The following is a 16,880-nucleotide window of genomic DNA, read 5'->3' on the forward strand; positions in this document are numbered from 1 at the left end:
TTATGAACCAAATAAAAGCCGGCAGCAGCAAGAGAGCCTTTGAATTGTTGTTAGCTTCTTGAAAACATGTGGCTGTCAAACCTTAGTGAGCTCATTGTGGTCGAGCTGAAGGATAGTAACCCAGATTCAGGGTATTAAATCCAGCTTCTGAGGTCCCGTAAAGAAATGTGTGAAGGCAGTATTATTTTTAGTGGAATGTGCAGACTTCTTTCTGGAGAACTTTAATTGTTGCAGCTCCGAAACAAAGGCTAAGGAGCTGGTGGTGATGACCCAGCTAGACGTGGTCCGTCGGCCCAGACTCGAGTTTCACATGCCTTTCCCATGCAGCAGGCCGTCGCCGCTACAGATAGAAATATCCTCTGGGACAACCCAGGATGGCACAGATTATTCTAGAATTAGCAAATGTCTTCAACAACTAAATATATTTTGCTGAGAATTTGCGGTGCACGAGCAAGCCCGGCAGCATTTCATTCCTCCACAGCTGAACATGCTTGTCATTCTCGCAGCCTCTATTTTTTTCCGTTTCAGATAGGTCTCATTTTCTGTTTCCGCTTAGATTGAAAGAGGATCCTGGAGAATGTTTAATGTTTTAGAATAAACCATTAACCGCCGACAAAGCCTCAACATGCATGCGAGTATTTTATTTTATTTTTTAAATGTTTTCTCAGGTTTATTTCTTGTCTTAATACTTCTTTGGTATTTCTGGTCATTCTTTGTTTTCTTTTTCATTTCTGGAAGAAAATGGCTAATTTTGTGACAAGAACTATGTCTACACACCAGTTATTTTCTATAAAGCAGGTCCAAATGTCCAGTGCAGTCTGACCTTAGATGGTCTTTGAGTTTTGTGTTTTGGCTTCTGCATGCTCCATCCAGACAGTTCCCTCGCCTAAACCACTTTGGGTATTTCCAGTAGTGCGAACACGTCTAAAGTCGGCCTTTTTCTGCTGTTTGCTTCATGTGAGAAAGTGAAAGTATGAACTTTATCCAAACCTGATCCTCCTGATATTTGATTAATACTCATTTATTTGTTTCCAAAACCCGAGGTGATGAATTGAGTTTTGTTAGTTTGATTTGTATTAAGATTAAGTCAACACAAAGTTTGGAACTGGAGAATAATCCATGACTCAGAAACTGGAAATGAAGGATTTTTGACAAATTGTTAAAACAATGGCTCCTGTTAGTTTTACTCAAAATATCCACAAAGTAAAGAGCTGATGTCTGCTACAGTGGGGCAAAAAAGTATTTAGTCAGCCACCGATTGTGCAAGTTCCCCCACTTAAAATGATGACAGAGGCCAGTAATTTGCACCAGAGGTACACTTCAACTGTGAGAGACAGAATGTGAAAAAAAAATCCATGAATTCACATGGTAGGATTTGTAAAGAATTTATTCGTAAATCAGGGTGGAAAATAAGTATTTGGTCAATAACAAAAATACAACTCAATACTTTGTAACATAACCTTTGTTGGCAATAACAGAGGTCAAACGTTTACTATAGGTCTTTACCAGGTTTGCACACACAGTAGCTGGTATTTTGGCCCATTCCTCCATGCAGATCTTCTCAAGAGCAGTGATGTTTTGGGGCTGTCGAGCAACACGGACTTTCAACTCCCGCCACAGATTTTCTATGGGGTTGAGGTCTGGAGACTGGCTAGGCCACTCCAGGACTTTCAAATGCTTCTTACGGAGCCACTCCTTTGTTGCCCGGGCGGTGTGTTTTGGATCATTGTCATGTTGGAAGACCCAGCCTCGTTTCATCTTCAAAGTTCTCACTGATGGAAGGAGGTTTTGGCTCAAAATCTCACGATACTTGGCCCCATTCATTCTGTCCTTAACACGGATCAGTCGTCCTGTCCCCTTGGCAGAAAAACAGCCCCATAGCATGATGTTTCCACCCCCATGCTTCACAGTAGGTATGGTGTTCTTGGGATGCAACTCAGTATTCTTCTTCCTCCAAACACGACGAGTTGAGTTTATACCAAAAAGTTCTACTTTGGTTTCATCTGACCACATGACATTCTCCCAATCCTCTGCTGTATCATCCATGTGCTCTCTGGCAAACTTCAGACGGGCCTGGACATGCACTGGCTTCAGCAGCGGAACACGTCTGGCACTGCGGGATTTGATTCCCTGCCGTTGTAGTGTGTTACTGATGGTGACCTTTGTTACTTTGGTCCCAGCTCTCTGCAGGTCATTCACCAGGTCCCCCCGTGTGGTTCTGGGATCTTTGCTCAACGTTCTCATGATCATTTTGACCCCACGGGATGAGATCTTGCGTGGAGCCCCAGATCGAGGGAGATTATCAGTGGTCTTGTATGTCTTCCATTTTCTGATGATTGCTCCCACAGTTGATTTTTTCACACCAAGCTGCTTGCCTATTGTAGATTCACTCTTCCCAGTCTGGTGCAGGTCTACAATTCTTTTCCTGGTGTCCTTCGAAAGCTCTTTGGTCTTGGCCATGGCGGAGTTTGGAGTCTGACTGGTTGAGGCTGTGGACAGGTGTCTTTTATACAGATGATGAGGTCAAACAGGTGCCATTCATACAGGTAACGAGTGGGGGACAGAAAAGCTTCTTACAGAAGACGTTACAGGTCTGTGAGAGCCAGGGATTTTCCTTGTTTGAGGTGACCAAATACTTATTTTCCACCCTGATTTACGAATAAATTCTTTACAAATCCTACCATGTGAATTCATGGATTTTTTTTTTTTTCACATTCTGTCTCTCACAGTTGAAGTGTACCTCTGGTGCAAATTACTGACCTCTGTCATCATTTTAAGTGGGGGAACTTGCACAATCGGTGGCTGACTAAATACTTTTTTGCCCCACTGTAAGTTTCATAGAACCAGTCCTTGGTCTACAGGAGTCCTGTTGGGGGAGGATGAGAGGATGTAGTCATCTCAGCTTCGAGATGAGCTAATGTCAGCATTACTGCTCAGAATGGCATTCCTAAAATGCTGATGTTATGCATGTATATCCCTACTGCGTTCACCTTCATAATTAACCTTTTTTGCCGTGCTGACAAACTGGGCTTTATATTTGGCTTTTAATGTGGTGGTTATTAGTCTAATTCATCATTTGGTCATTTTATCCATTATGTACTTCAACCTTATGTTAAAGCTTGAGGAAATTTAAGGGGGTTACTTAGGTTAATATTTGTTTTTGGGAGATTTTGGAGTCGTTAAAATAATCAGTTCAGTACTTGTTGAGATGTTTCAGTCTGGAACAAATTTGATGGACAGCCCAACCCATAGACAGATTTTGCCATCCAGAGAGACACACTGGCTAAAAACTGCCTAAAAGTCCCTGAGAGCACCTGCTGTGTAGGGAGTGTAATCCTGCAGCAGCTCTAAAATAATCCTATTGGAATATGACTATTATAGAAATAAGTGCTTGGGCCTAAAAACGGCCAAACAGTATTGGGGTGGGTAAAGCATCACGTTGGTTGTCTCACACATGCTCTGCATCCTCTGCAGATCTCTGATGTAGTCCATATCAGCGTCCTAGTAAAGTTTGATTGCACCTTTCAGAGCAGTGGAGGTCCTGTGTTCTGCCTCCCACACCATCATCTAAACCAGTGATTTTCACACATTGTGTGCCCATGGAGCACCAAAGGGGAAAACCCAAGTGAAGGCAAATCTGTATTCACATCTGTGCTAAACAGATTCTTGGTCACCAGACATTAGGCTGCCGTCTGGACTTTCCTCAGCTTCAATCTGGGACAAACAGATTAATGTTTGTGATAAATGTTTCACTGCTTCAGTGTGAAACGGGAGCTTTACTGACCTCTTGGAATTCCTCCTAAAGTGTTGTTCGGTGTTGTGAACGGTAACTACTAGCTACTGGTGAGGGGAGGGGGCGTGTGGCTGTCAGCCAGAGGAGGCAAAGACGCCACTGCTCGTGTCAGTATTGTTGGAAATGAGCATCTAATCCAATAGTGATAGTAATTTTTAGTATAAGTTAGTATTTGAGTGATTTTTTTTCTCCCTTTGGAACAATCGCATTTGGCTACTGTAAAAAGTTCGATTGCATTTATACTTTGCAACAAGCTCTTCTATCATGTTTGTTATCCACTGCTATATCAGCCCATTTAGCACAATCAAGCAAACCATCTCAGACTCTGTTTCAGATCCAGTGAGGTTTTTGTTGTTGTTGTTGTTTTTTAAGGTGGGCCAAGTTTTGATCTGAATGGTTTGTTTTCCACGTGTCTGTTTGGCTTGCTTGGTGTCAACATGAACAAGTTTCTTCAGAAAGGCCACACGCTCCAGCTCATTGCTGCATCCTTCTCGCTGTCCGAGACTGTTGTGTGTCACTTTGTGATAATTCCTTTGCGAATGGATTTCCATTTGACAGAAGAAAGGTTGAAACTTTTCCGTGGTATGGGAATGAGTGCACACAGGATACTATCCAAAGTTTGGCGCATTTGTTACAAAAACACGCCGCACACCTTGACTTTCTTCAAGGTGCAACAGCTTGCTTTAGAGCTGTCATCAAATTGGAATTTGATTATATGATTGGATTTTTAAATACTAAAAAACAAACTTATTTTAATTGCTTTTGGAAGCACTAGTGTGCCTCAGTGTACCACGTGGGAACCACGGGCATGAACCAAATGGAGCCTTTACAATTGTGAGACTGTCTCTCATTTTAGTGCCCCGTGTAGGAAACGTCCCGACTTAAATCTCTCACATTTTATTCAGGCACAGCTGTTTCACTGTGTCAACTGAGGCTGACTGTCAGAAAAGGTCATAAAAATTTCTTCTGGTTAAAAGTGGACCAGAAATGCAGACCCACTCCACACAGCTAGCTTCAGTTGTCCAGTTTTTCTGGCTGAATCTATATTGTCACATTGGCCGTCTCCTGCTCTGTGCTGCTGTGTCCCTCCTCTGTGCGAGTTTTTTGTGCAGTGGTTACAGACTCTCCCAAGACCAAGACATTACTTGGAAAAACAGAGTGCTGTCACAAGACCGTGTAACAAACCAAACATTCAGAAATTCAGATTCAGATCTCTGAAAGGACATGTTTTTCCCTTCTGCCTTTTTTCTTTTTTCTTTTTTTCTTAGTCTCCCCAGGGAGGTCAGAGGGCAGTTCAGGACTAACCTCCCTCTGACGTCACATAGCTTCCCGTCCAAAGCCTCTCGTGGTTGTTCTATTTCTATCACCATTTCATATCACCCAAAATAAAGCAGAACTACTATACATTATTGCTGCTCTTCATATAACCTTGCATTGCTTTTTTACTATAGATTTTTTAGTCTCATTGTTTCTCCTACAGTTCCTTTCTGCACATGAAACCTGACAGCAGCTGTGTTACAGTCAGTGTTTATTTAAGTATTTACAAGTGCAGTTGGTGTCTGTTTACCTTTAACAAACATTTAAAGCAGGAGCAGGTAGGGAGTGTGCTCTTGTTTGCCTTGTCCTGGTGTTTGGCAGCGGGACAGTGCACATAGTTCATCCCTTTAACCCTGCTTCAGCCTGCCTCTGGTAGATTTGAGCAGTTATTTGTGAAGCTGCTGCAGGCCTGTGCACTTTATTTTAGGGGAATATTTGGGTATTAAGTGTGCCAGTGTTTCTAGTTAGGAGAGGCCACTGATGAAGAAAATGTGATCAAACAATTCATCTATGAATCATTTAGTCTAAGTCAAAGTTTGACCTCTTCAGGTGTGGACATTATTAAAACATGAATGGGTCAGCTAGCTGTGGCTCAGGTGTTATAGCTATTGCATTGATTGATCCTTGATTGAAAAGCAAATTAAAAGTGTGTAAAATAAAACAGCATGTGAATATAAATGGTGTGGCTCGTAGACTAGAAAAACACTGTCCTACCAAACAAATGCCAGGACAGTGATCTACTCACCTGTAATCCTACATGTAAAGCACATGTAAAAGGTCAGCGGTTTGGAGGCGTTTCACACCTTCTACCTGTAATAATTTTGTTTACCGGTAATTGCTAATTGGTCAAGTCACAGCTCAAAAGCTTTGACGAGGAAACTTTTCCTGTCAGCTTCTCTTTCTTCTCACTTTTGTGTTTGGTGTAACACTTGGATTTGTTGTTGTCAGGAAAAAGTTATTCAGGTGCTTCATCAGACAGTATTGTGAACAGTGAATGTGCATAAGCTGTTTTGCTTGAAAAAATTAATGAATCCATTTGTAAAATACCCCGGGCATCGCAAATGTTATAAAACATACATTCCTATCCATGATTGGTCATGATCACTCAGCGGTCGATTCTTTGTATTGTCTTAAAGGATCGCATCATAATGTCGACTGAAGCCATTTTCTGGTTCTCAAAGGGGAATATTTGGGTCTTTGTTGAGTCAGTTATAAGGAAAAAAATGTATGTTGCACATAATACTTCAGAGGTTCAGCTTCTCTTGTCAGGACTAATTTAAAAAAACATTTATGAAACTGAGGTAAAGAAAATGTTGCCAGTAGCAGTTCTACTAATCTCATTTTGCTTCTTAACTTTCATAGCAATAAACAGTAAATAACCATCATACACGAGTTAAAGACGATGTCTATGCTGTGATTTTGGCTACATGTACAGTGATTTCAGAAATCAGCTTTATTTCCTCTCACGTTCTGAAGCTTTTCTAATAAACACATCAGGGAGAAAGAGATACTGATGATCCTGCTCCAGGACATCAGGATGTTATGATTTTATTTTTTTTCTCTCAAAATCGTTTTCTGAAGGGAAAAAAATTGTCGAAAGGGATTTGAAAATTGGCCAAATCCAGTGTCAAAGCTGCTAATTTAGCAACAGTGAGGTGGACTGAAGCATGATAATCACTGCTCTCAGTGAGAGGGATGTCAAGCATTGAAAAAACAGAATCCCCAAATCTGAAAACTCAATACCTACTCAGCTGAATATTAGGCTTCCTTAACTAATAATTTATGAACACATGTTTGAACGTTTAATACTGACTTACAACTAGAGATGGGCCGATCCGTTATTACGTATTGGTATCGGTCCGATACTGACGTAATTTACTGGATTGGATATCAGAGAGAAATAAAAAATGTAATCTGATCCATTAAATATCAAAAAAGCACCTCACAAAACTTGCGACACGGCATAACTCGCCTCATAACCGTTGCACGTCGGAGCAGTATGTGTCACGTGATAGAGCGGCTGTGTGTATTTGTAGCTTCGCTACCAAACCAGCATTTCATCTCCGAGGAAATTATCCCAGAGAGAAGTAAAGTGTGTAAGTTCATCTCTGAATGTTTGTAAAGCTTTCCCACTTTAAGCTTAACAACCGATATATGGAGCGACTGCCTCTTCTCTCTTCCTCCCTCTCCTGTTGCTACTTCAATCATGAAACTGCTTAATAATCAGCTGATCAGCTTTTCTGTTGCGACTCCCGTTTCTCTTGTTTGTTTTTGGCCCACTTTGTACCAGAAAGAGGAAACCAGCGGCTGAATAACAGCAGCACGTTTAACCTTGATAAGCTGTTGTTAGAATTTATTTAATATTACTTTCTACACCAGAATCCTTTTCTACGTAGCTGACGGCTGGTAACTGTGCAGGGGCGGATCTAGCAAGGTTTAGCCAGGGGGGCCGATAGGGCATTAACAGGGAAAAGGGGGCACAAAGACATACTTTTCTTTCTTATACTCATTTAAAATGTCTAGCTTTTAATAAATAATTATCTGAATCTTACACCCAAAGTTTTAATCTTATGTAAAATGTATAGAAGTCCATTACTGTATATAGTAACTGTTAAGTCTAATATACCCTAGTAAGCTATAGTACTTTTTCCTTTGGGAAGATACCATCTGTGCAGTCTGCAATTCTGTTGAAGAAAGATGTTGAATCTATTTAATTATTCTTGAAAATTAATTTAATTCTGTGCATTTTTTTCCCCACACTGCATCAAATTAAAGTTGATTACGTCGATTAAGCATCATGAGGTGGGGGTTGGGGGGTGGTTCCCTGTTTTTTTTTTTTGGGGGGGGAGTTTTTTGCTGGGAGTTTGCAACCCTGTTAGTTAGCAGAAATATTAAGCAACCTAAGTACTCTTTAAAATACCAGAATAGGAAGGATGGAGTAGGTTTAAGTTTATTAGATTGATCAGTATTGCTGAACTATGAAATATTTTGGGTGCAGTGTATTTTTTTACATACAGGTATAACAGAATAGCTTTAGTGTTGTTGTTTATTTAAACTTGAGTATGGACTTATACAAAATGCAGCAAGATATTAAAAAACAGTTTTATTGATTAAAAAACACTACATCGGATTCATATTGGTATCGGCAGATATCCAAATTTATCATATGGGTATCGGTATCGGACATAAAAAGTGGTATCATGCCATCTCTACTTACAACGCATGCAGAGCTGCACTTAAGCAGCAGATTAGGGGTTTAATTGAATTAGAGGTAAGCTCCTGTGAAATCATCAATTAGGATTCAGTACACTTTGTTTGTGTTAGAACGCCTTGTTTTTATATCACTTCAATGAGAGCGAAGGGCTAATTCTGCATTGACTCATCAACTGGCTCTTAATCCGAATGCCAATTCTTTGACCGAAATGAGGAAGTGCGATCTGGTGAAGTGAGTTTGCTCTGAGGAATGCTGTGCAGAATGTCTCAGCGTCTCTCTCCGGGCCATCCCCTCATTGTATGCATACCTCGACAAGATCAGGACTAATGCGCTGTCTGCATTGTGAGCATAGTGTGGTGGTTGCTGGTCCTCCTTTTTGCTTTTGTGCTGATTTGATGGAAATTAGTTACTGTGTGAACTGCTGTCATCAAACCCGCTGCTCCATGACTCACTGATATGATTTGTTAGGGTAGTAGAGATCATCATGTGTCAGGCTGTCATTTGCCTTGCCCTTGTTCTTTGTGTTTTTGTTTTTGTTTTTGTTTTTTTGGGGGGGGCAACAGACTTTACTGGGCTACCTCAAGCTGGCTCCTTTCGATTTTGAGGATCAGCAGCTCTTCTCTGAGCCCCTCCTGCATAAATAAACTCTTCATGCCATCTCTAAAGCCTAATTTATGGTCACTGTTTTTGCCCTTGTGAATATTGATGCATTGTAAATATGATGTCACATCCACTGGCATTCACTCTGCTTTGGTGTCATTGTTGTTAGGCACACAGGTACACTCACTTGGGTGTACAAGTGGGTCAGCCCTCACCACCATTTCAATGTTATATTGGTAAAGGAACTCAGAGACTCTCAGATTACAGAGTGGAAGATGGTGCAACAGCTGGAAAAGATGAGGCAACTATGAAAAAACCTCTGATCCCTTTTGATTTCTTCTACTCTACTCATTTCTGCCACTTGTGATCAGGATCATCTTTCAGCCAATGACAGTAACTCATGGCCATAGCTGAAGGTGGGATTGACAGCTTCAATTTGACATTCGGCTTTCTCTCTTCGCCACTACAGATGCCACTACAGTGCTGCAGTCTGTCAATCTTCCACTTTACTCTGAGCTATTATGAGGCAGCAATCCTCCCCTCCCTAGTTTTTTGTAGCAATGTTTGTTATTTAGTGTTCACTTTTAGTCACAGCTAAATTGCATACCTAGTTTTAGTTTTATATTTAATTCTATTAAATGCAGTTGGTGATAGTCACTTGACTGTGGCATCTTTCCTTCCTGTGTTTCTAATTACCGTTGGGTTCTCTGGTCAGGTCGTGCAGACTCAAGACAGACTTCTCTGTCCTGGACTTTCAGTTTTAGTCCTTGTTCTGCTCTACAGATCCAGTGGAGTGGGGCGAGGACTAGCTGCAGTCCATGGATGTGGAGTTAAACCACAGGATGTAATGATGCGTGAAAGTGTCAGCTGGTTGTTTTGCTCAGGTAGTTACTTGTCACAAATAAAGTACTTGAAGGGATACTCACTCAAGAAAATATGTGCATGTATGTACACACATGCACATACTCACCACTGCCACAAATAGAATGTAAATTCATGAACATGTGAAGGTCACTGACTCAAAGTCATTACATCTGACTCCAAAGCCTCCTGAAGCTCATGATTGACATATTCATTTGTCTAAAATCTGTCAGGGAAGAGAGAGACGTGTTTTTTTTTCTATGGCAGGTAAAACAAATATTGAACATGTCATAAATGTTTTTAAGTAAATATATTTTAAAGGTGCTATTGACATGTGGCAGTGGGTCATGAGCGATGGTGCAGAGGAGTCACGGACTGTATTGTGCATATGATCTGTTTAAGAATGCATTTCATCCTTAAACAACCCATACTGGTATTATGGCATGTAAAGTATGCTCCATGCACTAATTATGCAAAATTTTGTATCAAGGTCATAGGTACATTTGTGAAAGATTTAGCTTTTTGACCGTGTAGTGTTCACCTGCTGGCTACCACTTATAGTATATCGAACAGCTTTGTTATTTGATTGGTGCATTTCAGGTTATGACCTGATGTTTTTTATGCCAGAGTTTGCAAGATACATGTTTTTATTCTGTATATGATCTTTATTGCGGGTTATTGTTTGCACTGAAATATTCTCAATAATTTTCAGGATCACCAAACCGCTGACGTTTGCCGACTGTGTTGGAGATGAACTGCCTCTCGGGTGGGAGGAAGTTTATGACCAACAAGTGGGAGTTTACTACATCGACCACATTAACAGTGAGTACATTAACTTGGCTTTTGTCCCCTCAGCATAAAAAGTAAGCATAAGTAAATGCAACTTGTATTAAAAAGACTTTATTTGACTATAACTTGGCAGAGTGAAAGCCCACTGAATTTTAATACAGTGTACTTATAGTTTGTAGTTTCACATGTCTTTGTGCAATTATTTGTTGACTCCTGTCTTTGTCGTCCTGTCAGAGACCACCCAGATTGAGAACCCGCGGACTCAATGGCGGCAGGAGCAGGAGCACATGCTGAAGGAGTACCTTGTGGTGGCCCAGGAGGCCCTCAAAGCCAAGAAGGAGATATACCTGGTCAAGCAACAGCGACTGGAGCTGGCTCAGCAGGAAATGATGCTCTTCCACGAGCTCTCTGAGGACAATCGCTCCATCACCAGCAGTAAGACGCACAGATGTCCTTCACTCGTCTGATAGTGTACACCATATTTTGTTTTATAATAAGATGCACAAAGGAGATGAACAGAAAGGAATGGATGAGAAAAATATGAGCCTGAAGCTCTCATGGGAACCAAACATGACCTTGGCTGACCCAGTTATCTAGTCTGGACATGTATTACTGCTGATATCCCTTTAAAGACTTTTGGGAGGGGTGCAGGTCTATAGAAAATTTTCCAAATCCTCCCTTTTAACTACCTCCACCCAATAAACCCTGACTCCTGCCAGCTGTCACACACAAGGTGTCCAGGGGGCATCTGAGAGATGACACCTTAAAATCATCACGGCTAACTAACTCTAACCTGTCTGCTTTTCCTTTCTGTGTGTCCACAGCGGTCTCTGGCTCCTCCTCAAACGCGAAATACGACCCTGACCAAATCAAAATGGAAATAGCCTGTAGACGAGAGCGGGTAAGTCATTATCGCAGGAGAACAATGGGCTGCAGTGAGGGGCCCTTTTGGGCAGAGAAAGGGGCTGGGGTGTGGCCCCTACAGGATACAGTGGCTCTGGCCTGGGGCCTCAGGAGGATGAGGATGAGATCATGAAGGGGTCAAGCTGAGGTCCCTGATGGGGTTATATAGGACATTTCTCTCTGATCAGTCATATGGGCGAGGGTGTTTCTCCTGCATGAACAACATTTTAACCTGAAGTGTTGAGTAAGGTGTAATTTTGATGTTACTGAAGAAATCTGTCGACAAATCAAAGAAATTGAGTTTCTTTAAAGATTATATTGACAAATTATAAATAAACATATATACAGTGATTAAAGACCAGATAACTCAGATTTCCTGGTAATCAATGAAGGTCAATATAATCTGTGTTAAATATTAGGATTCATTTATGTGACCACCATCATTACAGTAATATCAGTGATTCAATGAAATAGTTTTAGACTGATTGGAACCTCTTGCATCCACTTGTAACTCTCTATTAAGAACTTGCAGCGCGGTGGTTGGCACGGTAGCCGCACAGCAAGAAGGTCCTGAGTTCAATTCCACTTTCTGTGTGGAGTTTGCATGTTCTCCCCGTGTTTGCGTGGGTTCCCTCCGGCTTCCTCCCACCGTCCAAAGACATGCAGTTAGTGGGGATAGGTTAATTGATTAATCTAAATTGCCCATAGGTGTGACTCTGTGCGTGAATGTGAGCACGAATGGTTGTCTGTGTCTCTATATGTTAGCCCTGCGACAGACTGGTGACATGTCCAGGGTGTACCCCGTCTCTCGCCCTATGACAGCTGGGATAGGCTCCAGCGCCCCCCGCGACTCTGGAAAGGATAAGCGGAAGCGAATGGATAGATGGATATTTAAAAACTAATATGACCTTAAAAGATACACGTGTTCATTTCCCTCTCCATATTGTTATTATTCTTGGACTCTACAAGCGTAGCTTTACATGATTTACTGTTTACAGTGATCTTGGTTTATTTTATACTGGGCCTTGGTGCACCTTATCACCCACAGACAGTATAAAAGGTGGATCGAGCTACTGTCATGTCACTTTTTGTCATTTTTTGAAGCCTCGATGAGAGTTTTGTCCATCTCCATCGTAGTTGGCGCAGACTGGATCTGATTGTGAGGGGCGGGTCTGACCATGAAAATGCCCATCCATTGGGTAATGACTTGTGATTGATGGGTTTTTAGACATTGAGTTTCCTTCCTATAACACAGATAATCCTCCATCTGGCCATCTGGTCGCCTTCAGAAAGAAGGCAGAAAGCTTCATCCCTGTTTATACTGTCTTTGCCATCAGCTCACACTCTGGAATGAATTGTTTAGCCCCTCCCACTTTTAAAACAGACTTTCTTCTGATTGGTTGTCTTTTAAAAACTGAGGGTTTTAACAGCATACGGGTGTAGCTGTGTGCCTGAGATATATATTAAAGCTGTTTATTGTTATTGTTATTGTTATTGTGCTCGTAGAGAGCCAAGAGTAGAAAACACTTGTGGAACTGAGAATTTAGAGCGGTCTGAAGACTGAACTGTTTCTTTCACAGAGATTCCTTCTACATAGGCGGACCTCATTTGAAACAGTGGGATGTTCAATGAGCGCATGCACTGTGGTAACTGTAATAACTCCACTCTGTTAACATTCCCATTGTCAGCATGTTGGGATACTGACATAAGCATTCATGCTTGCTTTCTAATAGCTATTCTTTCTAATAGGAGTATGGCATGACCTCATCAAAAGCATCTTAACTACAGTTTGTGTAGGCTACAGGATAAGCAAAGTCTGACAGTGTCCCAGATATGAACAATATTTATTGGAACAGGTTGGCAGCCTGTTTAAAGCAACATCATCTTCCTTGTAAGGATCTGAATATCGTTCTAGGTTTTACTTATGGGATGGAAATGGTATCTGTGTTGTTTATCGATGTGGCCCTCATGAATTTGTGCACACACCGAGGAAGAAACGATTGCAAGGAGAAAAAAGGGCCCTTAAATCAGGAAGATTCTCATTAGGCAGATGTAAGATCAATGTGTTTGTACTGCAAACTGTTGCTGTTAGTGCAAGAAAACTTTAGTCAAAGCAAGCACAGCACTAACATTATGCCCAAAATATGTTCAAATAGGTGAATTATTAAAAAAAAAAGAAGACCTGTGCAGTTGAGGTTTAGGGGAAACTATCCATAGGAGACCTGTTTGTTATAACAGGCTCTAAACATGTTTATTTCTGCTGTAACCTGGAGTCAGCCTCAAGTGGCTGCAGTTTTTTGACTTTGTTGCTTCTGTGTTTAAAAATAATTCAACAAACATCAGATAAATTGGAATAATGCCTCTTTTTAAAAAATCTCGACTCCCTATATATTGTATTACGGGCCTTCTCCTAACTTTTAATTGTCTCCAAACTTGGTAAACTAAAATTCACGTGCCCTCTGTAACTCTGAAATAGTTCCCTTTCCCTATTTCATATTAAAATAATATTTTTAAAAATCTTTAACTGGGTCACACTTCACAGCCACCATATCAATTATAGATTTCTATTTTTCTAAACCCTCTCATGCACAAAACGCCTCAGTGTGTGACCCTGTGTGTGTGTGTGTGTGTGTGTGTGCGTGTGTGCGGTCCTCTATATAAACATAGCTGAGCATTCCTGTATGTGAATAGTCGTGACTTGGCACTTTTGGCCGGTGTCGGTGGTGAGAGAAACCCATTGTGTGCCACGCTAACCCGGTGCTCGCTTCTGTCCGCAGCTCTCCCGACTGAAGCAGGAGCTGGCCCAGGTGAAGCAGGAGCTGCAGTATAAGGAAATGGGAGTGGAGACCCTGCAGGAGTGAGTGTTCCTCTGCCTCTGTGTGTCCCAGGCCCACCCTTCCTCCCATGGCCGCCTTTCTCCTTCCTACAACACTCGGCCTTGTTGCTCCCCACCCAGCGGCCTTTTCCCTTTTTTATTCTTTCTCACACTGTATGTTTGGTCTCATCCTTTAGGTTCCTTTAAAACCTTTTCCCTTTCCTCGCCACACTCTTGTTGTCTATATTGTTGAACTGAGCTTTCACATTTAAATATTAGAATCTTTTAAAACAGTTTCCACTGCTCACACGATTTAGTTTAACTAAGACTGATTCAAATTTCAAAGATTTCAAGCAAAAAGGCCTTTGACTCATTTAAAAAAGAAAAAGAAGATATTTAAGTTAATAGGAATATATTTTTCACTTTATGATTTGAAGTAACTTTTCTTTATTATTCATTGTACTTTCTTCTAGCTTTTGTTGCTTTTCAGACACATTCACATGGCGTCTTCCTGTGCTGGGAACATTTCTAAGCAGCTCCAAATTTCATGTTAGAAATAGAAGCTCCACCTCTGAGAGGAGAAAAAAAAGAGAGAATGTTTCAGAAAAGGCAAATGGAGGGAGTTTTTGATGGAAAAGGGGACTCCACCTCAGGAAGAGGATGCACCAGTGGAGTGCAGAGAGCCAAGGCTCAGTCCGGAGAGGAAGTTGTTCCATGGAGAAGGGGGGGTAGAGGTGGAGGGGGTGAAAAGGGGGGGAGGTGTGGGCTTGAAAGCAGTTTCAAAAACACAGAGATATCTGGCAGCAAATTCCTCTGCACTTCCTGAGTCCTGGCAAAGAGTCCCTTATCTCTTAGATAATACACAACTCAAGTGATTCCCAGAATAGACAGGAGAATACACAGCTTGCAGAAAACGGAGACGCATCCTCTTCTTGAATTTTTTTACGTGTGTATACGTGCTCATATGCGTGTTTATGTCTTTGTTAGCCTTTGTGTATGTGTGTGCGCGTCCCTTTGTTCCCTCTGGGTCACCCGGTAGGGCTGAGGCCATGAGGAACCCTACGGCTGTTGTTTTGGGGTTGTTTTTTTTTTGTTTTTTTTCTCCAATCTCAGCTGTTGTCAGCAATATAGCTAATTGTTCTCCACGCCATGTCGCATCAGATAAAGCAAACCAACAGTTTCTGGTGTAGAGCCCGTCTGCTCCTTAATCTTCATTGCTCGACTTAAAGAATTCAGGAGTTGGACTTAGGAGTTTTAATCTTTTGGACAGTTTGGCATACAGACGTCTCATCTGTTCTCCATCTTATCTTGATTAATTTCTCTGAATTTGTGGATGCTTCACATGCTTCCTCTGACCTGTTTCTGTAGCCAACATCACAATCAGCCGCTCTAAGAATTGAACTAAAATAAATGTAAGCATATATGATGCTGTACAGCACGGGGGAGGTGGGGGGGTTCAATACAGCCAAGCACAGAAGGGTGGGCAGTGTCCTGTTTTCTGCTAAACACATAAACCTATAAACTCCTCGGCCCTGCCAATGGGCCGGGGGGAACAAAGCAGGGCTTGTTTTGGGAGGAAGAGGCAGGGTCGGGTGGATGAACAGTACCTGCTGTTGAAGGAGAGTGAAGGAAGCGGGTTGTGGCGAGAGGGGAGGCCACGTGCCAGGTCCACTAACGGAGGAGGCACGGTCCTGTGCTCTTCCAGCTCCCCACCAACCAACCACCTACCTAACTAACACACACACAGACTAGGGATACAAGATTTACTCTGCAAGCATGATGAAATACGCAGATAGGACATATTTGGTGTACTGTGATATGTTTTTGTTTATTTTTTAATGTCATGATCTGTAGGATAAACCCACACAGAGATTTCACCTGCTAAATCAGAGAGAGCCCAAACAATCCCTGATTGTTGAAAGTAAACGAACGGAGCCTTTATACCGGTCTGTCACATGCAGTTTCAGTATTTCTGAACTAACCACAGTCTAAAGAAACACTTGACTCATTCATGAATACAGTACAGTAAGACTTCAGATGTTCATCTGATTATTTTGTGACTTTACTCACCACTGACAAGTTTTCCAATACAAAGCACCGTATCTTGTTTTGCAAGTGAATGAGAGATTCATTCCTAATTTTAAACTACTTTAGATAGAAATAAGAAAGTAAAGGTAGGTGCTTTGCTGAGAAAAGTCAGAGTCAGATTGGTGATAAATAACAGTTCAGTAGAGCCGATTAACTCTCATTCTTAATCCTTGTGCTTCTTTTGGTACTTACTCTTATTACTTTTAGATTCAGTTTTATTCTGTCTTAAAGTCAAAGATGTACAAATATGCTTGAAAACATTAACATAAGTTTAAACTTTTAAACTGATATCGACCTCTATGGAAGCCCAAAAATGACAAAAGACTCATGAATGATTGTCAGAAAAAAATAATATATTTGTTTAAGAATCTTTTTATATTATTAACTAATAATGTTCAGTTTTCTGGAATTTTTTCAGGTTGCGGGCTTCATATATCCTTCTCAACCTCACTTAGAAAATCACCGACATGCATGATGCTGATATACCTTTAGTTTAGTTT

General features: G+C 41.3%; 1 protein-coding gene across 1 annotated transcript in view; it reads left to right on the plus strand.

The window, feature by feature from the left end:
* wwc3 (WWC family member 3) overlaps positions 1 to 16,880 on the plus strand; it is a 47,551-nt gene that overhangs the window by 11,543 nt on the left and 19,128 nt on the right. The window contains exons 2-5 of the mRNA XM_085151708.1: positions 10,498 to 10,607; positions 10,809 to 11,009; positions 11,399 to 11,475; positions 14,255 to 14,334. Of these exons, the coding sequence (XP_085007834.1) occupies positions 10,498 to 10,607; positions 10,809 to 11,009; positions 11,399 to 11,475; positions 14,255 to 14,334 (468 nt within the window). The remainder of the gene's footprint in view (positions 1 to 10,497; positions 10,608 to 10,808; positions 11,010 to 11,398; positions 11,476 to 14,254; positions 14,335 to 16,880) is intronic.

Source organism: Neolamprologus multifasciatus, chromosome 23, assembly GCF_963576455.1.
Source record: "Neolamprologus multifasciatus chromosome 23, fNeoMul1.2, whole genome shotgun sequence".
Lineage (NCBI taxonomy): Eukaryota > Metazoa > Chordata > Actinopteri > Cichliformes > Cichlidae > Neolamprologus > Neolamprologus multifasciatus.